Source organism: Chenopodium album, chromosome 21 (genome assembly GCF_948465745.1).
Source record: "Chenopodium album chromosome 21, dcCheAlbu1.1, whole genome shotgun sequence".
In the NCBI taxonomy this organism is placed as follows: Eukaryota; Viridiplantae; Streptophyta; class Magnoliopsida; order Caryophyllales; family Amaranthaceae; genus Chenopodium; species Chenopodium album.
Genome location: NC_137854.1, coordinates 28,651,473 through 28,668,129, shown reverse-complemented (window position 1 = coordinate 28,668,129; position 16,657 = coordinate 28,651,473). Strand labels below are relative to the sequence as shown.

Below are 16,657 nucleotides of genomic sequence, written 5' to 3'. Positions count from 1 at the left end.
AAATAATTTAACTCAATGAACTAACCATCAATACCCACATAAAATGTTTTTACACATTGTGATTCTTATATCAAATATTTATAAAAGAAATTGCTATTAATTGTTATTATTATTATTTATTTATTTTGAAAGAATTGTCATAATCATTAGAAATTATTAATTAATAATATTATTAAATATTAATTCTTAATTGTTTGAATTATTAATTATTATTATTGATAATTATTGTCATGAATTATTATTATGATTAATAAATATTAATTATTATTAATATTAATAATTATTATAATTGTTTTTAATATTAATAATTATTATAATTATTCAAAATAATAAATTATTATCATCAACACAATATTAATTATTATTGTTGAATATTAATTATTAATATTGTTATTATTGTAGGAGTTTATAGGTATTAATTGTGGAAAAACATGAATCATATTCATATAGTACCTAATCCCAAGATCTAATGCATAACACATAAAGAACATATAATTGTACCTTTGAAGTGTGATTCCACGTGCGATCGAGCAAGAACAATGGGAGATAAAGAACCCCAAGCGTGATTCCTCTACTTGGTCCACAAGCACGGATTAAGACCTCCACTAATGTTAGTTAGTTGCGATTGAACCCTTCAATTGATCTTCTACGGAGAAGAGCGAACAACAAACCAACCATGAACGCCCACAAACACCACACGCGCCACCTAGGGGTGGACGGCCGTACGGATTAAGGGAAGAGAGGGTCGTGAGTTAAAGAGAGGATTAGGGTTTTGGGATTGGTTGCCTTGACGTCAAAATCTACTGTAAGTTGATTATGACTGTTTGCCTGCAACCCTAGGCATGGATCTTATTTATAGATCTCATCTCCAAATAAGAGCCCATGTCAAAAGCCCAAAACCTAATTCTAATCTAACTATGCTAGCCCAATCCATTTCATGATTAGTCAATTGCTCATGAGGCCCATTAATGAGCCTCTAACTTACTTAACTCAATACCCTTGTGTGACCTCATAGGATCCAGCGGGCTTTGGACTATTTGACTAGTCTAAAGATCATCGCTCATAGTCTAGCAACAAATGATGACGACCCAAGAGAACGAACTTATTATCTTCATAATAGTGATCCTTGATATATCTAGTAATTACACTTATCAAAGACACAACTATGACTCAATGAAGCATATACGATAACATTTATTTCACCTTTTGAATCTTCGATGCTTAGTCATTACTAACATTGAATGGTATTTTGATAATGGCAAGAATGAATAACATTTATTTAATTCCAGCCAATATCAACGTAAGGTGAAATATAGGTTCTACTTGTAAAGTTGCAACTTTTGCTTCCAGACTTGTAGATTCTACTTGTGAAGTAGCAACATTTGCTTCTAAACTGTAGATTTATTTCTCCTTTAGCCATACTTCTTCATTTAGTTCAACCACATTGTTCAAATGAGTGAACTAAACAAGACATCATATGTCCAAGAAGTAGCAATATGCTAAATCAATTTCTATAATATACTTCTTAAATTGGAACATTTCTATTCTTTTACCTTCCAACTGTATGAGATAGTTTCTAATCAATTGGAATTGGTCCATTTAATTTGAAACATTTGTTGTTCATAACAACTTTTAACATGTAAGTAGTTCTAGGTTCTAGAAGTAGAAACTTGTTTGCATTTCTTGGCCTATAACTTCTTAATGCAATCCTCATATATTCTTAAACCTTTCTCATTTGAGCCACTTAGAACATTTCTCTTAGGTTCAAAATGGTGCTTTGCTTAACTTCTATAAGTATTTTTCATGATTTTGCTAAGTCTATTCAATCATTATTCATATTAGAGTTTAATCAACTACTTCCTCCATTCTATTAATATTGCAACACAAGGAGGAAATTACGCATCCCAAAACATATTTTATATGCTAAATATCTATAATTGTGTAAGAGTAAAATTTATAAAAAGTTGATATTGCGAAAGTATTTTATGAGACGAATCCAATAAGATCCCACATGACTATATTTTGCTTAACATATAAATCTATATTATATGGTCAAACAAGAGTGTTGAATAGTGCAAAAAGTCCATTGTTGCAATATTAATACAATGGAGGAATTATTTAACTCTTATACACTACTAGAAAACAGGCAAATAGCGACGGACACATTATTCCGTCGGAAAAGCCGAAATTTCCGACGGAATGAAAATCCGTCGGAAATTTCCGACGAATTTTACAATTTCGTCGGAAATTTCCGACGAAATTAAAATCCGTCGCAATATATGTGCTTTCCGACAGAAAAATCCGTCGGATAATGTGTTTTTCGACGGATTTATAGTCCGTCGGAATTTTCCGTCGAAAATATAAAAAAATAATTTTTTTTTAAAAAAAAATCACACACTTCTACAAAACCCTAAACAAGGTTCCACCTCCTCTCCCTCACTCTGTCTCCTCTTCTCTCTTTTCTCTCTCCTCGCGTTCTCCCCAACGATGCCTTTCCTATTCTCTCGTCTTACCCTCTGTCTCCCTCTATTGTTCCCCTCTCCATTTCTGTAGTTCTTCTTCTCTCCTGTACTTTCCCCTATCTCTCACTAACACCGGCAACACTAACCACCACCAACACTGTAATCCCCCACATTTTAATTTAATTATAATTTAATTATATGTTATTCTTGTAATTATATTTATGGTAATTTTATTAAATAAATTATTTTATGGAAGGATTTAAAATAAAGTAGTGTATTTTTTTTTATTGATTTACAAATAATCCTAGTCTATTTAGGAATACTACTCCTAATCTAATTAGGAAATTAAAGCCCAAAATAAAAACCCTTATACTCCTCCTCCCTCAATTCTCACGTACAAAAAAAAAAAAAGAAGCTTTCACTCTCCTTTCCTCCTACTGCTTTCACGAAGAGAAGAAGAAGAAAAAAAAAAACACAAACCTGAACGCTGCTGCCCCTGCCGCCGTCCACCACCACCGCTGCCGCCAGCCGTCCACCACCACCGCTGCCGCCAGCCACCACCTGCTGCCACGCAGTTTGCTTCCTCCCTTTCTCCTTCCCCTTATTTCTCCTTCTCTTATTCTTGTTATTTTTAATTAAAGTTTTGATCTTTATTGAAATTTTGTTCATGAATTATTATTATTATGGTTTGATATTATACTTGGGTTATTAAAGATTTTAAATTTATGAGTTTTATCATGTTTAATTTATTAAACAAATTTTCAGATTTGGTTTAATTAAAAATTTAGGGTTTAAATGTTGATTTTTCATGGTTTTAGGGTTTAAAACGTACTAATTAAGTTATCTAATTATATTATGTGTAAATTATGTTTAATTTCAATTATTTTGATTATTAATAAATTTTCAGATTTTGTATCTTCTATTTTGAAGCCTCTAATTGCGTTGAATTGATGTATTTTTGGGTTTTTAACACACTAAATTGCTATATGATGGCTTTTTCAAATAATTATGCTTATGGGATTATTTTATATGCTTAAACCAAATTTTCAGATTTATTTAACCACTTTAAAGTTGCTGTAATTTATTATTAAACACTATATTTTCATGATTTTAACACCTAAACTTGTAGTTGGGATGTTGTACTATTAGTTTTGGCTAATTGGATTAATTTAAGGACTTTATTTTAATGGTTTGAGAGGTTTTTAAATACTTTAGTATTGCTGTAATTTTAATTGCTTTGGTATTGATTTATTCCTTATTATTTGGTTTAGGAGAGGACTTTGTAGAAGGTGATTTCTAGTCTTTAAAGTGGCCAATCGAATTGTTTACTCAAGGTACGTACAAGTTACAAACCTTGCTTTTAGGTGCATGTTTAAGGATGGATCGAGAACTTAGTATCATGTCTAGGGATGACTGGGTTAAATTGTTTGGTTATACATTGTGAATTTCATTTGATGTGCACTATTTCTTATTGCAATTATTGGTTATGTACTAATTATGCAAGGTGAGCTTAGAGGCAAAGGTATGTGATTGGTGAAACGATTTAATTATTACTCATTCATGATTTAATGAAATAGGATGAGTAAAGGAATGGTTCATGTCTTATAAGACAAGGTTAAGAGTTTGGGGTGCCTTATGCACTCAAGGTGTTTATACACCGAGGTAGTAAAGGAATGATTAATAAATATTGCTTGCCACTAATAAATCAAAAATTGAATTTGAAAAGCTGTTACTTGATTGAATTGATATTGGATTGATTGAATTGTTATGCATATGAGTCATCACCAAGTCTAAACCTGTAAATCACGTAAAGTGCAAGATGGATGAGCAATAAAACTCTGGATTGGTGCACTTCTGGAGTAATGACAATCAGGGGTTGGGGTACATGGGGTATTAGCCGTGTACTTTTCTCGAGGCCGTCTGATCTACGAGTCTCTTATTTCAAATATTTTTCAAAACTAGGAGTTAGGTGAGATCTCATACTAACTACGGTCACGGAGTCGCGCCCGTGGTCGTTGGATGTTTATTGATGTTTCCGAAAGGAGGCATGGGGTTTTTCTTTATTGATGTTCCAAATGGGACATGGGTTGGACAACCTTGTCTATTGCTAAATCCAATGAATAAATTGAAATGAGTTAGCTACTAATAGCTAGTGGAGTCTTAATAAATTAAATAATCGAGTCGTGTGTTGAGTTTGTTATTTAATGATGCGTATGATTGATTATTAGTAGCATGTTAAGTACTTCCTTATGTTACTTTGCAGCTTGTATGTACTCAGCTTTGCTGATTGCGTGCTTTTGTGTGTGTGTCCTTCTTTGGTCATGGCCTTCGCCTTTAAATGACCCTGTGACGATCCAATTTTTACACTTGTAATATTGGGGAGCAGAATAACCGCAGGTTCTCTCACATGCAGCATTCATCAGGGTTGTGGGGTCTTGAGTAGAGAGTTGGTTGCTTATATTTCGTCTTCCTTGCAAGTTTGATTTTATTTTAACTCGATTTTATTTGACACTATTTCCCTTGGTTTAAGTTTGTTTTAACACTGAATTTTAATTACTTACTTTTACTTTTGGGTTTTGAATGAGGGCCTTAAAGGTTCCAACTTGTAATACTTATTTTGATTTAAATACTTTGCTTTGAGGTTTATTTAAAACTGTTTTGGTTTTCCGCTGCTAATTTCTGAGATAGCCTTAACGTTTGAACACGTGGCGGTAGCACACCAGTAATTCTCTTGGATTTGTTCAGGTTGTTTACAGATTTCTCACAGGTTTTTAAGAGAGAATTATTGGGGTGTTACAAACACCGACATCAACAACAACACGATCGTCGGCATCAACAACAATTTTCGTATGTGTTCGCCCTTTCTCTCTCTTCTCTTGTTGAATACAAAGATTTTTAGGTCAAATTCGACCATGAAAACTCTATTAAACCCAATTTGGCCTGTTAAACCCAATTTCGAGGTTATGTGTGGTCGAATTTAGGTATGCATCTTTTTTTTTCAATTTTGATTGTATTTTAATCTGTTGTTTTATTGGATTTTTTTTACAATTTATGGTGGTGGTGGGTGGTTTCTGTTGGAGTTCGAGTGTTAGGGGTTGGGATAGGATTTTAATTTTCTTTCTTGATTTTTTTTGTTAATTTTTGGTGGTGATTTAGGTTTCCGGTGGCCACGGTTGTGGTTTTAGGTGGGCGGTGGGGATGGTTTGCTTAGGTTGGGGTTTTGGCTGGAAGGGTTAGGGTAAGGGTTGTAGATCTGGGCTTGGGTTTGGTGGGGTAGGTAAGGTGGTGGGTATGGTCGTTTAGGGTTAGGGGGGTCTGGTTTGGTTAGGTGGGTACTGGTGGAGGTTTCGATAATTGGGTAGCGGGTGGTGGGGGAAGCTTTTTTTTTGTTTTTTTAGAAGAAATTCCCCTCGGAAATTTCCGGCGGAATAAAATCCGTCGGAAATTTCCAATCCGTCGGAAATTTCCGGCGGACTTTCCCAGGCCCGAAAACCTCTTCAGACGGACTGATTTCCATCGGAAAAGTGGTTCTAATGGAATTTCCGTCAAAAAAGGTGGATTTTCCGACGAAGTATATTGCGACAACCGGTTCCGACGAAATTTCCGACGGAAGATTTTTGTCGTTATTTGGGTGTTTTCTAGTAGTGATATAAAATGGATGAAGAATAATGTCATTTGATCAACTTTTGATCATAGATATTTCCAATCACTTTCTTATATTCAATCATATTGAAAATAAGGGATTTTATTGGACTTCTATACTTGTCTTGTCTTTTAGAGGATTTGTACCTCCCATCTCATTATATCCCTTGAAACACTTTTCAAAATGAAGATGTGTTGGCATTTGACATTTGACATTGGTTTTAAAACTTGCCTTTTAGAATCATCTTAGCAAAATTGGAATATAGGTTTATGGATTATCTTTTAACCTTTTGAGAACGTTTCTCAACTTTATTTTCAATCGAGGAGATTTTATAATAATAAAATTAGAACGACATGTTACTTAAAAGTAAACGCAAAATTCAATTATGTTTAATAAAATTTAAAGTACCATTAGCGAATTAAATTGGTAACTTTAAAACATTTATTCAGTTTTAATTGATCCCTATTGAATAAAATGATTCCAAGATCCTTTGTTTGTGCAATAATTGACCGGACTGAGGCCCTACCATCAAGTATTACATTTTCAAGGTGAATAAACTCTTTACTGATTTCAACTCTTTGTAATTCTTGGTTGAATTATTACCCATCGCATGTTTAATTATTACCCTTAGCTTCAAGGTTCTAAACTCTTTAGGTAACCTTATTGAGTATAACTAATCAAAATTGTAAAACGTGATTTACCCCCACTCCCCAAAGATATAATATGACACCTAGCTGAGGCATTACCCATCATAAATATCAAAGGTTTCATTGGGTTTTTAATTGGAAAAGCTACCTCAATATTAGCGGGACCTAGATTTATTATGTTGTGATTGTTTAGTGAACTCTAGCGCATCATCAAGCAACATAAATAAAATCTAACATGCATAAAATACTTAATTCTTAAACAAGACATAGCATGACCCCTAATCCTAAGAAAAATAAAAAAGTAAATGCTCCCACTTGAATCATCATGGATTTCATCCACCTTGCTCCTTTGGGCCTTCACTTCATGGGATTCTTGGATTAACTGCAACCTGTAATTCTACTCTATTCTTTCTACTACTTAAATAAAATGAAATAAAATTACAAAAATACTTTATCGGTACGTAAACCGTACTAAGATCACAAAAATACATCACGATGCGCAGATCGTATTTAGTAATCTATTGAGCCATACTAGTCGTTATATAGCAATAAATAACATCATATATTATAAAATTGCCACATAATAAATCACTCATCTACTTCCTAAACTACAACATCGAATGTTCACAATTAAGGAAACATGACATCTAAATATCTCATATTTTAATTAATGCAATTAGATAATATCATATATTATTCATGACCATCAATAAAATATCGTTTATTTTAATTAAGCATGAGATGTAAAGGTCGGATTATTTAAAAATAATCCAAAGATGGGATTATTTTTGGCGGACGGGCCAAAGGTGGGATTATTCCGGGCAATTTTTCCAAACTTCTAAAGGATGTTTAAGGGAGAATAATTGAAACAAAGGGCATGCAATGTGATTAACCCATTAAAAAGGAGGGAAAGGTGGACCCGGTTCCTTGTCGTTTAAGGAACATATTTTTTGTTGTTTTTCAACAAGGAAGTAGATCTGAATAGAGAGAAGGTGGAGGATTTGGTGAAATTAGAGTTTCAAAAATGTGGAGAGAGAGAGAGTGAAGTAAAGTAGTGCAAGAAAGGAGAAGAGAGAAGGGTGTGAAATTTGGCAGCACTTCAGATTTAAAGCCTTTATTGGTCTCATTAATAGGAGTGATTGAAGGTTGCATTGATGAAGGTTGTTGAGAAGATAAATGACGATATGGAGAAATGAAGTGCACTGGGATGCATATTTTATTTTTTGGTGGAATTGATTAGATTAGTTTTGCAGATTAGAGAGATAATCAATCAATTAGGATTATAAAGTTGGTTAGCCATTAATCAGTTTTTAGTAAGGGCAGTTTGATATTTTTTGTCACCACAAAAGTTACTAAAAAAAGAAAAAATAAAGTTTGTTGAAAATAATAATTATCTTCCAGTTTAGGTAAATGTTGCAAATAACATTTAACGGGGGTAGTATATTTTTCTTTTTCTGGGTAGTTTGGTTAACTGGGGTTATAGGAAAGTCAAGGGTAATTAATGACGCTATTATAGGCCAAAATTGGGGTTTAGGAGTTGTAAAAACATTTGCTGAAGTAATTTACAAGTTTTTAAATTTGCAGTTGATTCCCAAACAGGTTTTATTGTGCGGTAGTGATTGACAAATTTTCGTTATTTTTTGTTTATATATAAAGCACAAACATTGTTCTAAATGATGTGTGTGGGTTATATAAAAGTCAAATTATGACACTTACCAGAATGAGGGAGTGGAGTGATATAAGTTATTTTGGTTAAATAAGCTGGTTATATATAACTTTAAGAATAACATGCATTTTGCATAGGATGGACGTAAAGCAGATGGAGCACCATGAACTTCTCAGAAATTTAGAGAACTGCAAACTAGTAATGAAAAATTGGATTAAAAAATTAGTTTGCACCTTATGTTGAATCAACAGTCCCAAAAAAAAAAAAAAAAAAAAAAAAAAAAAAAAAAAAAAAAAAAAGCACTCTAACTAATACTCATGAGAATAAGATCAGTCGATCAGACGCATTATCTCATGTTAACAATGTGCGTATGATGATACAATCTGTGATATACAAACATTTCATTCCCTTGTACCCCAATTTATACCCATTCATTTAACAACTCCTTATTTACAGCGCTAAACTTATCTTGCTGCCTACATTAAGAATTGTAAGATGTCAAATCTTGATGTCTGGGTCTCTCGAGAGGGAGACTGTCCATTTGTATCCGGAAATCATGGGTTGACGAACCTCCTTCTCGATCTTCCTTGGCGTCTGCCATCTTAAGTTCATCTAAGGCTCTCTTGGCATACATAGTGAAAGCAACAATGGTGAGTATAGTAACGATGAGGGAGATTATATTGTACACAATCTCCACCCATGTTAGATGATGATTCCCGTACTTGACATCAGCAAATGTCCTTATCAATCGGCCACTGCAATTATTATTTTCTTGATCAATACATAGACCAGAATCCAATAATTTAACTGCTGTATGGACCAAGATTAAAGCACTAAAAAGAGAATGGCGCCTTTAAGCTAAGCATTTTCTTGTTTGTCCTCTCTCACTTCAAAATAAAGTATGGGTATGATCGACTAAAAGAACAGTAACTCACCTGTATATGTAAATAAAAGCTTCTGGCACCATTCCAGCAATTGATCCCCACAGATATGGCCAAAATCTCATATTTGTCACCACAATCGCATAGTTGAATATAGTATAGGGAAATGGTGAAACCCTAAAGATTGCGACCACACGAAACTGATGAAACCAACTGCCTTCTGCAGCCAATCGCAGCATAGCAGCCTTATCTGGCCATCTATTTAACCATTGCTAGTAACAAAAGATAAATAATGATTAATGATCAAGAAAAAGGAGTGAAGAATAATTTATCAAAATAATGAGTTCTCAGCATCTTACATGGATTCTATCCCGGAACAGCAATCCAATTGCATATGGAAGAATCATCCCAATAGTTGTTCCAACCATGATTATCACAAAGCCTAGACCATAACCAAAGATCATGCCTGCTAGCCACATGGAAGGTCCTGAAGGGATCAAAAGTACGGGGAATATTGCCAAAGAAGCAACAAGCACCAAAGCAAGTACTGGACGACCAAAGGCAGTGGCTTCCCATTGCATCATTGGAAGAAGAACCTGCACAATAATAGATGCCAAAACATGAGACGATGAATTCTGGTTAAACAAACAAAGAACACTACGCCAAAGACAGAGCAAAAAGATTTATGGCTTTCTGTCCAAGAAAAATAGACAACGCCTTTAAATTACTAAAAACGTAAGAACTCTAGCCAGATCCACTCTTGGGATCATTCACCATCTATGGGATCTCATATTTATTTGTATGTCATAGGTTGTAATATCTTAAGACGACAATTCCTGGACTTGCTAAACCTCGTCAATCAGGTAACCTTTTATTTTTTTTTTTGAAACCATTCCGGTGACTTATTAGACAAACAGAATTCACTAAGAGATTTGATGTAATGTATGTATGTCAAAATGACCATTTGTGAACCATTCAGGTGACTTATTAGACAAACAGAATTCACTAAGAGATTTGATGTCACTAAGAGATTTGATGTAATGTATGTATGTCAAAATGACCATTTGTGAGGGTCTGCCCATGATAATCTCCATTAACAAGAGCAATAAAGGATTCATAAATTAAAATATATAGGTAAGATTTTGATAGAATTTTATCATTACTGCATCCAATTTAAAAGAAACCAAAAGAGTCATAAACTCATAATTAGGAGAGTATTTACAATTATAAGCAATGTGAGCGCCAAAGTGTAAGCGAAGCAACAGTCAAGGTCCTTGTATGTTGAAGAGTAAGATTACATACATTTGAGATAGGGGTGGGGGAATAGGGCAGAGGGGGAGGGAGTGGTGAACCTACATGATGTGATGCTTATATTTATTTATTTATTTAATTGGTGTGTAGATCATGTAATTCTTTCCTGGCATTGATTTCATGACTTTCAACACATTTCTGGTTGAGAAATACTTCAAGCTATTCCTATTTCATTTCTATCAAATCTTGATCTCACACACAAGTTTACTTTTATGTGCATGGATGGCAAATGTTGGCAATTAATAAAAAGTGCGGCAATAAATGCTCTCAAGCCTCACCCGCACTGTCCTACTTTTACATTTGCAAAGAGAAACAAACTTTTTGTTAGGTCATTATAAAATACTTTATGATCCTTGATTCTCATGTGCTTTATGCCAAAAATAAACATTAATCAATTTAAAAGAAAATGAAAACACAGACGCAGTCTTAGGGAAAATTGAAAGAAAACGAATAGAGACATACCTTCTCAAAAACAAAAGGAACTCCCCATTTTAATAATACAAGAACACATGCTACAGAAGTACTGAATAATATCAAGGCTTTGATCCACCAGGCGAAGGACTTCGATCTGACTTCAGCCTGGGAATGTAAGGCCCCAGCTTCAGTCTTTTTAGTTAAATCAGATGTCACCAGACTTACATATTCACTGTCTTCTCTTATAGCAGGTCCGACATCTGTCTCATGCTTAGCTAGCTCCAACGAGTTTGGCATCTCAATGAGATCTCAGGATCTGTCCAAATATAAACATGCCATGTAAGCATAAAAAGAGATTGTAACAATTAAAAATTACAAAGAGACTTTTCCCCCCTTCAACTTCCCCATCATGTGCCCCTTACCACCAAAATTAAAGTTACAGAAAAGCACACATAAACGATATGACTCAAAGATCAACAATATCGCAGATAATAACTCCCACAAAAACCTATGTTGGACACTAAGCACCGAGTAGAACTAGAAGATTAAGGCTCCACAAAATCCCTAGTTGGACACTATGTGTAACACCCCCGATTTACTAGCTAATAATAAACAATAAATAAAGGAAAATAAACAACCTTTAAATAAAATTGCGGAAGCATACACCTAAATCGGAGGTATTACCGCCACACTCGACAATCTGTCAAGTGCTAAGGCTTACAAAATCCCAATAATTACAACCCAATAATCTAGGTGAGCTATTTGTACAACTTTACAAACTTGTTATAACAAACTAATCGAAACACTTGAGCTCCTTTAGCTGCGATCACTTGATCAACCTGCTAAAACAATCTCGTCTGCTCACCATTAAGGACAAATTCCAAAATAGATCGTCGCAGGGCCACCATAAGAAAAAGACATGACCGCAGACACAAGTAGCACAACAAAATAACACACACGTCAGCAAAAAGCTGAGTAATCACCATATATAAGAATACAGAGTATAATAGAATAATTAACATTACTAGCTCAATTAAATAATGTAGTTCAAAACTACATTACACATTGTACTCTAAAAATAACCTTTATCAACTCAACCTCGAATAATAATTCGAACCTTTACTCAATCATCTCATATGACCCATAAGTGTGTCATGCTCATTGTTCTATACCTAGCCTTGGACATGGGTAATTCGAATAAAACCAACAAGTATAAAAACTTGAATACTCCCAATAATTAGAAAACACCTTGAACCAGACCACATACGGGCCAATTCCCACTGTAGGGGACCATAGAAAAATAAATAATAAAGATTGTACCTCATTCTTAACTCATGATCATTATCTCCTTACCAACATGCCAAGGACTAAGGTTTATAACGCCGAGCCTCAAACCAAGAATAAAATAATAATTTCTCAACCTTTTGATCTCATACTTGATCAAATAATCATTCACAACTAATAATGTATATCTCAACAATGGCACAGATTCCCAAATAACATAACAATTCGATTAATAAATATCTCAACTCTTAGGGTAATAATACTAGCACCCAAAATAATCAAATCTCAACCCAAAAATAATACTCTGCATTAACAACCCTAAAACCTCGATAGAATAATACTCCCTATAACAATAACATTAAAACCCTAGAAATAACACAACCAATCAATATCACAAAATAATACGGCAATCAGAGTCATATTATACCACACACTAATCATGTATATATATAAATTATGATCATATATAATTCACAAATTATAAAATTCACACATAACAATACGAAGTACAATTAATACAAACAATTTATAATCAAACAAATAAAAAAAAATAATTACGCTCGGGTGATTACCTATCGAATAACTCAAGTTTGTGAGTTGCAGAATAGCTAGAACAACCGTACCAATTATTGATTATAAGAAGTGGATCACCATATATTCACAATGATAATGTGTGTATGACGATTAGGGAACAAGAGTAAATCATCAAAAATGAGTAAGCACTCAACTGACAAAGTTGATTTACACACAAATATAAGACTAAATTCGCTAGTTGAGAAAAATAGGTGATATATAAAACCACGGCTTCCCTTTCTTCCTTTTTTTTTTTATCAAATACAATAACTTTATTAGGGTTTAAGATAATTTATAGTTGTTGATAAAAAGAGTCCTATTTAAATTAAAATAGGGTTTTAAAACTTTCCAAACTCTAAAATAAAAATTATGGAATTAGGAAAGTTATTTAATAAATAAATATAAACTATATATAAAATCATAAAATATTCGGGTATTACACTATGCACCAAGTAGACTTAGAAGATTAAGGCTCTCATTTCTCAATTTCTAAACCTGCGACTCTATCTAATAGGGAAATCCAACCAACGACAAAAGGGTAGTGAAGACAATTGGGGATAAGAAGAAAAATATTCCATCCAACCAATCAAATCTCTTAATCAAAAAAGGAAAAGAACAAAGACAATAGAAAAAAAAAAATGAAGAACCTGAAGAGAACATCTACACGGAAACCTATTAGAAAAGAAATGAAAACAGCAGCTAAAAAAGAAAGTCCACGAGTACAAAAATAACATGGGTATGCCTGAGGCAATAGCCACTGACTGGGTCAAGAGGAAGGGGCGTGCCACACATAAAAGTGAAGGATGGGTATGCAAAGCAAAGCAAGTACTAGTGCAAACCTTCAAGGACTTTCTACTATCAAGCTTAGTTAAGGCTATTCACCGTCAAGAATATTCTACAGCCCAAAACAATATAAGACCACTCTTAACCCACTTATTTTCCATCTATTAACATTGAACATCTCAGCTTGCAGAATACAAGCTAACCCTATCCTTTTAGGATTAAGGCATTGGAAATGTTATTGTCGAGCTAAAGAAGCAAAACACTGTACTTAAATATGAATTATTGGTAATGACTAAGGAGCACACATGATAAATCGATAGTTGAAATAGTAGCTACATGGAGAAGAAACAACACAGTACAAAGCGTAGATGTAGGAAAGATTTTGGTATAGTTCTTTTCACTTTATTCTTACAAGCTAAGAGACGCACACGATACGTGCGTGTACAATATAAGTATTTTATCAAGCTGGATTCTTGTATTATTCCAGAGTTTGATCATATTTTTAAAAAAAATTGTAGTTTTTTTTAAAAAAAAAAAAAATTAAGATGGTAGTTTTTTTTTAACAAAAAAAAAATGACATTTTTTTTTTTAAAAAAAAAGGATGGTAGTTTTTTTTTTTTTTTAAAGATGGTAGTTTTTTTTTTAAAGATGGTAAATTAAAAAAAAAAAATTGGAATAGTAAATTTGAAAATGGAGAAGGGCATTTTGGGCAAAGTCAAATTCATCAACCAAGATGCCCTTTCTCTTTATATAGTACTATAGATTACTTAATCATGTTAGAATCAAACGAGATCGGACAAGAAAATCAGACCACATATTATAAAGAAAACTATTCAAATATAAGACTAAAAATAGAATAAATTCAAATCAGACTAGATTAAAACCTAAAAAAGTCATCTCAAAACACCTTTGAAAAGGTGAAGAGAACATGGCCTTCATGAATCATGAAAGCACCATGGGTAAAAGATAGAAAACCTAGATATGGATACACCTCCAGAATATGGAGATAAAGTCAATTTGAAATATGTTCCAAGTGCTATATAAACTGACTAAAGACTCAGTGTTTCACCAATTACATTTACTACTACTTATAAGCTGAGTGTTGCTATTTTAAAACCAATTATATTGTTGTGATATTACACTGCGATGGTGGACTACGCTACATTCCAAGTTTTCAATGTCGGGTACCCATGTCCGACACGAGTACGTGTCCACGTGTCCGACTCGGTTATTTTGTGAATTTTTTATGATTTTGAACTAGGATGAAGTGTCTAAGCATCCTACCCATGGCTGAAGAGTGAGGGTAACATAGTATGACTATTAAACTAAAGCGAGACTTCAACAAGTATTATACCAGCATGTTGGTCCGACTAAATCTATCATACCCCTAATTAGACTCAATCGTGCAAAATAATCAAAACAACTTCTCTATAGAGTCTTTACTAGTAACCCTGTTAAATCCACCATAATTCTTTCTATTAATGTCAGAATCACATTTCAGTAGATACCTTGTAAGAAACTAGCTACAGAAATCTGTTGCTTTATCAATTAGCATTCGCGTTTTAAAAACCACCCAACTTGTAACTGCACGGGAATTTATGCCTCATTTGACTTTCCATACAAGAGAATGAAGAGGGACCTATGTGGATAGGAGAGAGATAGAGAGAAAGAAATGTAACAAATGAAAAGTGTTGCAACTAATTAACAATTTCCAATATAGGAAAGTGTAGCAACTAAAAAGAAACGGAGGAAGTAAACAATTTCTAAATCATTTTCACATGCAAATAATACCTGCCAATAGAATGAATTCAGAATATACAAAGATCAAACATGGTACTGAATCAGTCATAGCCAATCATGGCTTTCCATTTACATTCAATACCTGCTACATATCAGCCAAAACACACAAAACATGCACTTTCCACTATACCAATGACCAATGACAACTATGAGTCTTCAACGGATACTCAATGACAGATCAACGGAGAGAAATGGCTCAATGCATATGTTCAAATATTCTGATGCAAGTACTCATCAGCCAAGAGGTTGTATCTAGTAATTAATTTAATTATAGCCCTTATGAAACATAAAAGTAACTCCCACACACCCACCACCCCAACCGCGAACTATTTTCAAGTCAGATTAAACTCAATCCAATTTCCAAACACCTCTTCTCAGGTTGTTTCAATCGCGTTATAAAAAATTCCGCGATTAGGCATCCCATTAATTCTTATTCACATACATCAACTGATATCAAATTGGACCACTAATGTAAACAATTATCCAAATCCAAAAACCTTTAACTCAATATAAAATCTTCACTAATTAAACTCAATATTATAACCCCTCACTATTTCAAAATAAATTCTAAAAATAGGTATAAAAAAAAATGAAACCGAATAACATCAATCACAAAATAATACAAACTAAACAGCTAATTATCCACCATTTTAACCAATAAAATCTAACAAAATACTTAACGGCTACAATCACATCATTAGAGGGAAAATCTTTTAAATCTAACAACAACCAAACATCACAAAAGATCCAACCCCCAATAAAATTAATCAAATAGGGTACCCAAAAAACCCAAAATCCAACATATATAAATATACAAATCAAATATAAATAATAACAGCAACTTGGGCTCAAATTTCTTGCACATCTTAAATAAACAATAGTAGTATTAAGTATTAATTAGGTGAAATCAATAATAATAATTAATAAAACGTGCAAGAAATGGTAAGAGGGAATCTTTACCAAAAATAACCCACAAAAAATTAGGGATACCCCGAAAAATCCGGCAAAGAAATCGGTAGTTAGAGCTCGAACTTCACTCAGTTGATCGGAAAAATAGTTGTTGTGTTAGTGATTTTGATGAAATTTAGAGGAAGAAGAAGGTGGTTTTGGAGTAGAAGAATCGAAAAAATGGAGGAAGAAAAGAAGGAAAGCAAAGATTAATTAGTTAGCTTAGGCTTAGGCGTGCCAACGGT

At 33.4% G+C, this 16,657-nt stretch overlaps 1 protein-coding gene across 1 annotated transcript; it reads right to left on the bottom strand.

Moving 5' to 3' along the window:
- Positions 1–8,700: 8,700 nt before the first annotated feature.
- LOC145602205 (uncharacterized) lies at positions 8,701–16,657 on the bottom strand. The gene is made up of 5 exons (XM_081658380.1): positions 16,425–16,657; positions 11,073–11,340; positions 9,659–9,895; positions 9,354–9,571; positions 8,701–9,173 (listed from the first exon to the last, which is right to left on the bottom strand). The coding sequence occupies exons 2-5, from the start codon at positions 11,319–11,321 to the stop codon at positions 8,900–8,902; spliced, it is 978 nt and encodes a 325-aa protein (XP_081514506.1). The 5' UTR covers positions 11,322–11,340; positions 16,425–16,657; the 3' UTR covers positions 8,701–8,899.

Excerpts from the sequence above, each read along its gene's own strand:
- LOC145602205 (XM_081658380.1), bottom strand. The coding sequence starts at position 11,321 with ATGCCAAACTCGTTGGAGCTAGCTAAGCATGAGACAGATGTCGGACCT. Across the intron at positions 9,896-11,072 it reads TTCCTTTTGTTTTTGAGAAG|GTTCTTCTTCCAATGATGCA; the intron begins GTATGTCTCTAT and ends ATTATTGTGCAG. Across the intron at positions 9,572-9,658 it reads TGTTCCGGGATAGAATCCAT|CAATGGTTAAATAGATGGCC; the intron begins GTAAGATGCTGA and ends TTTTGTTACTAG.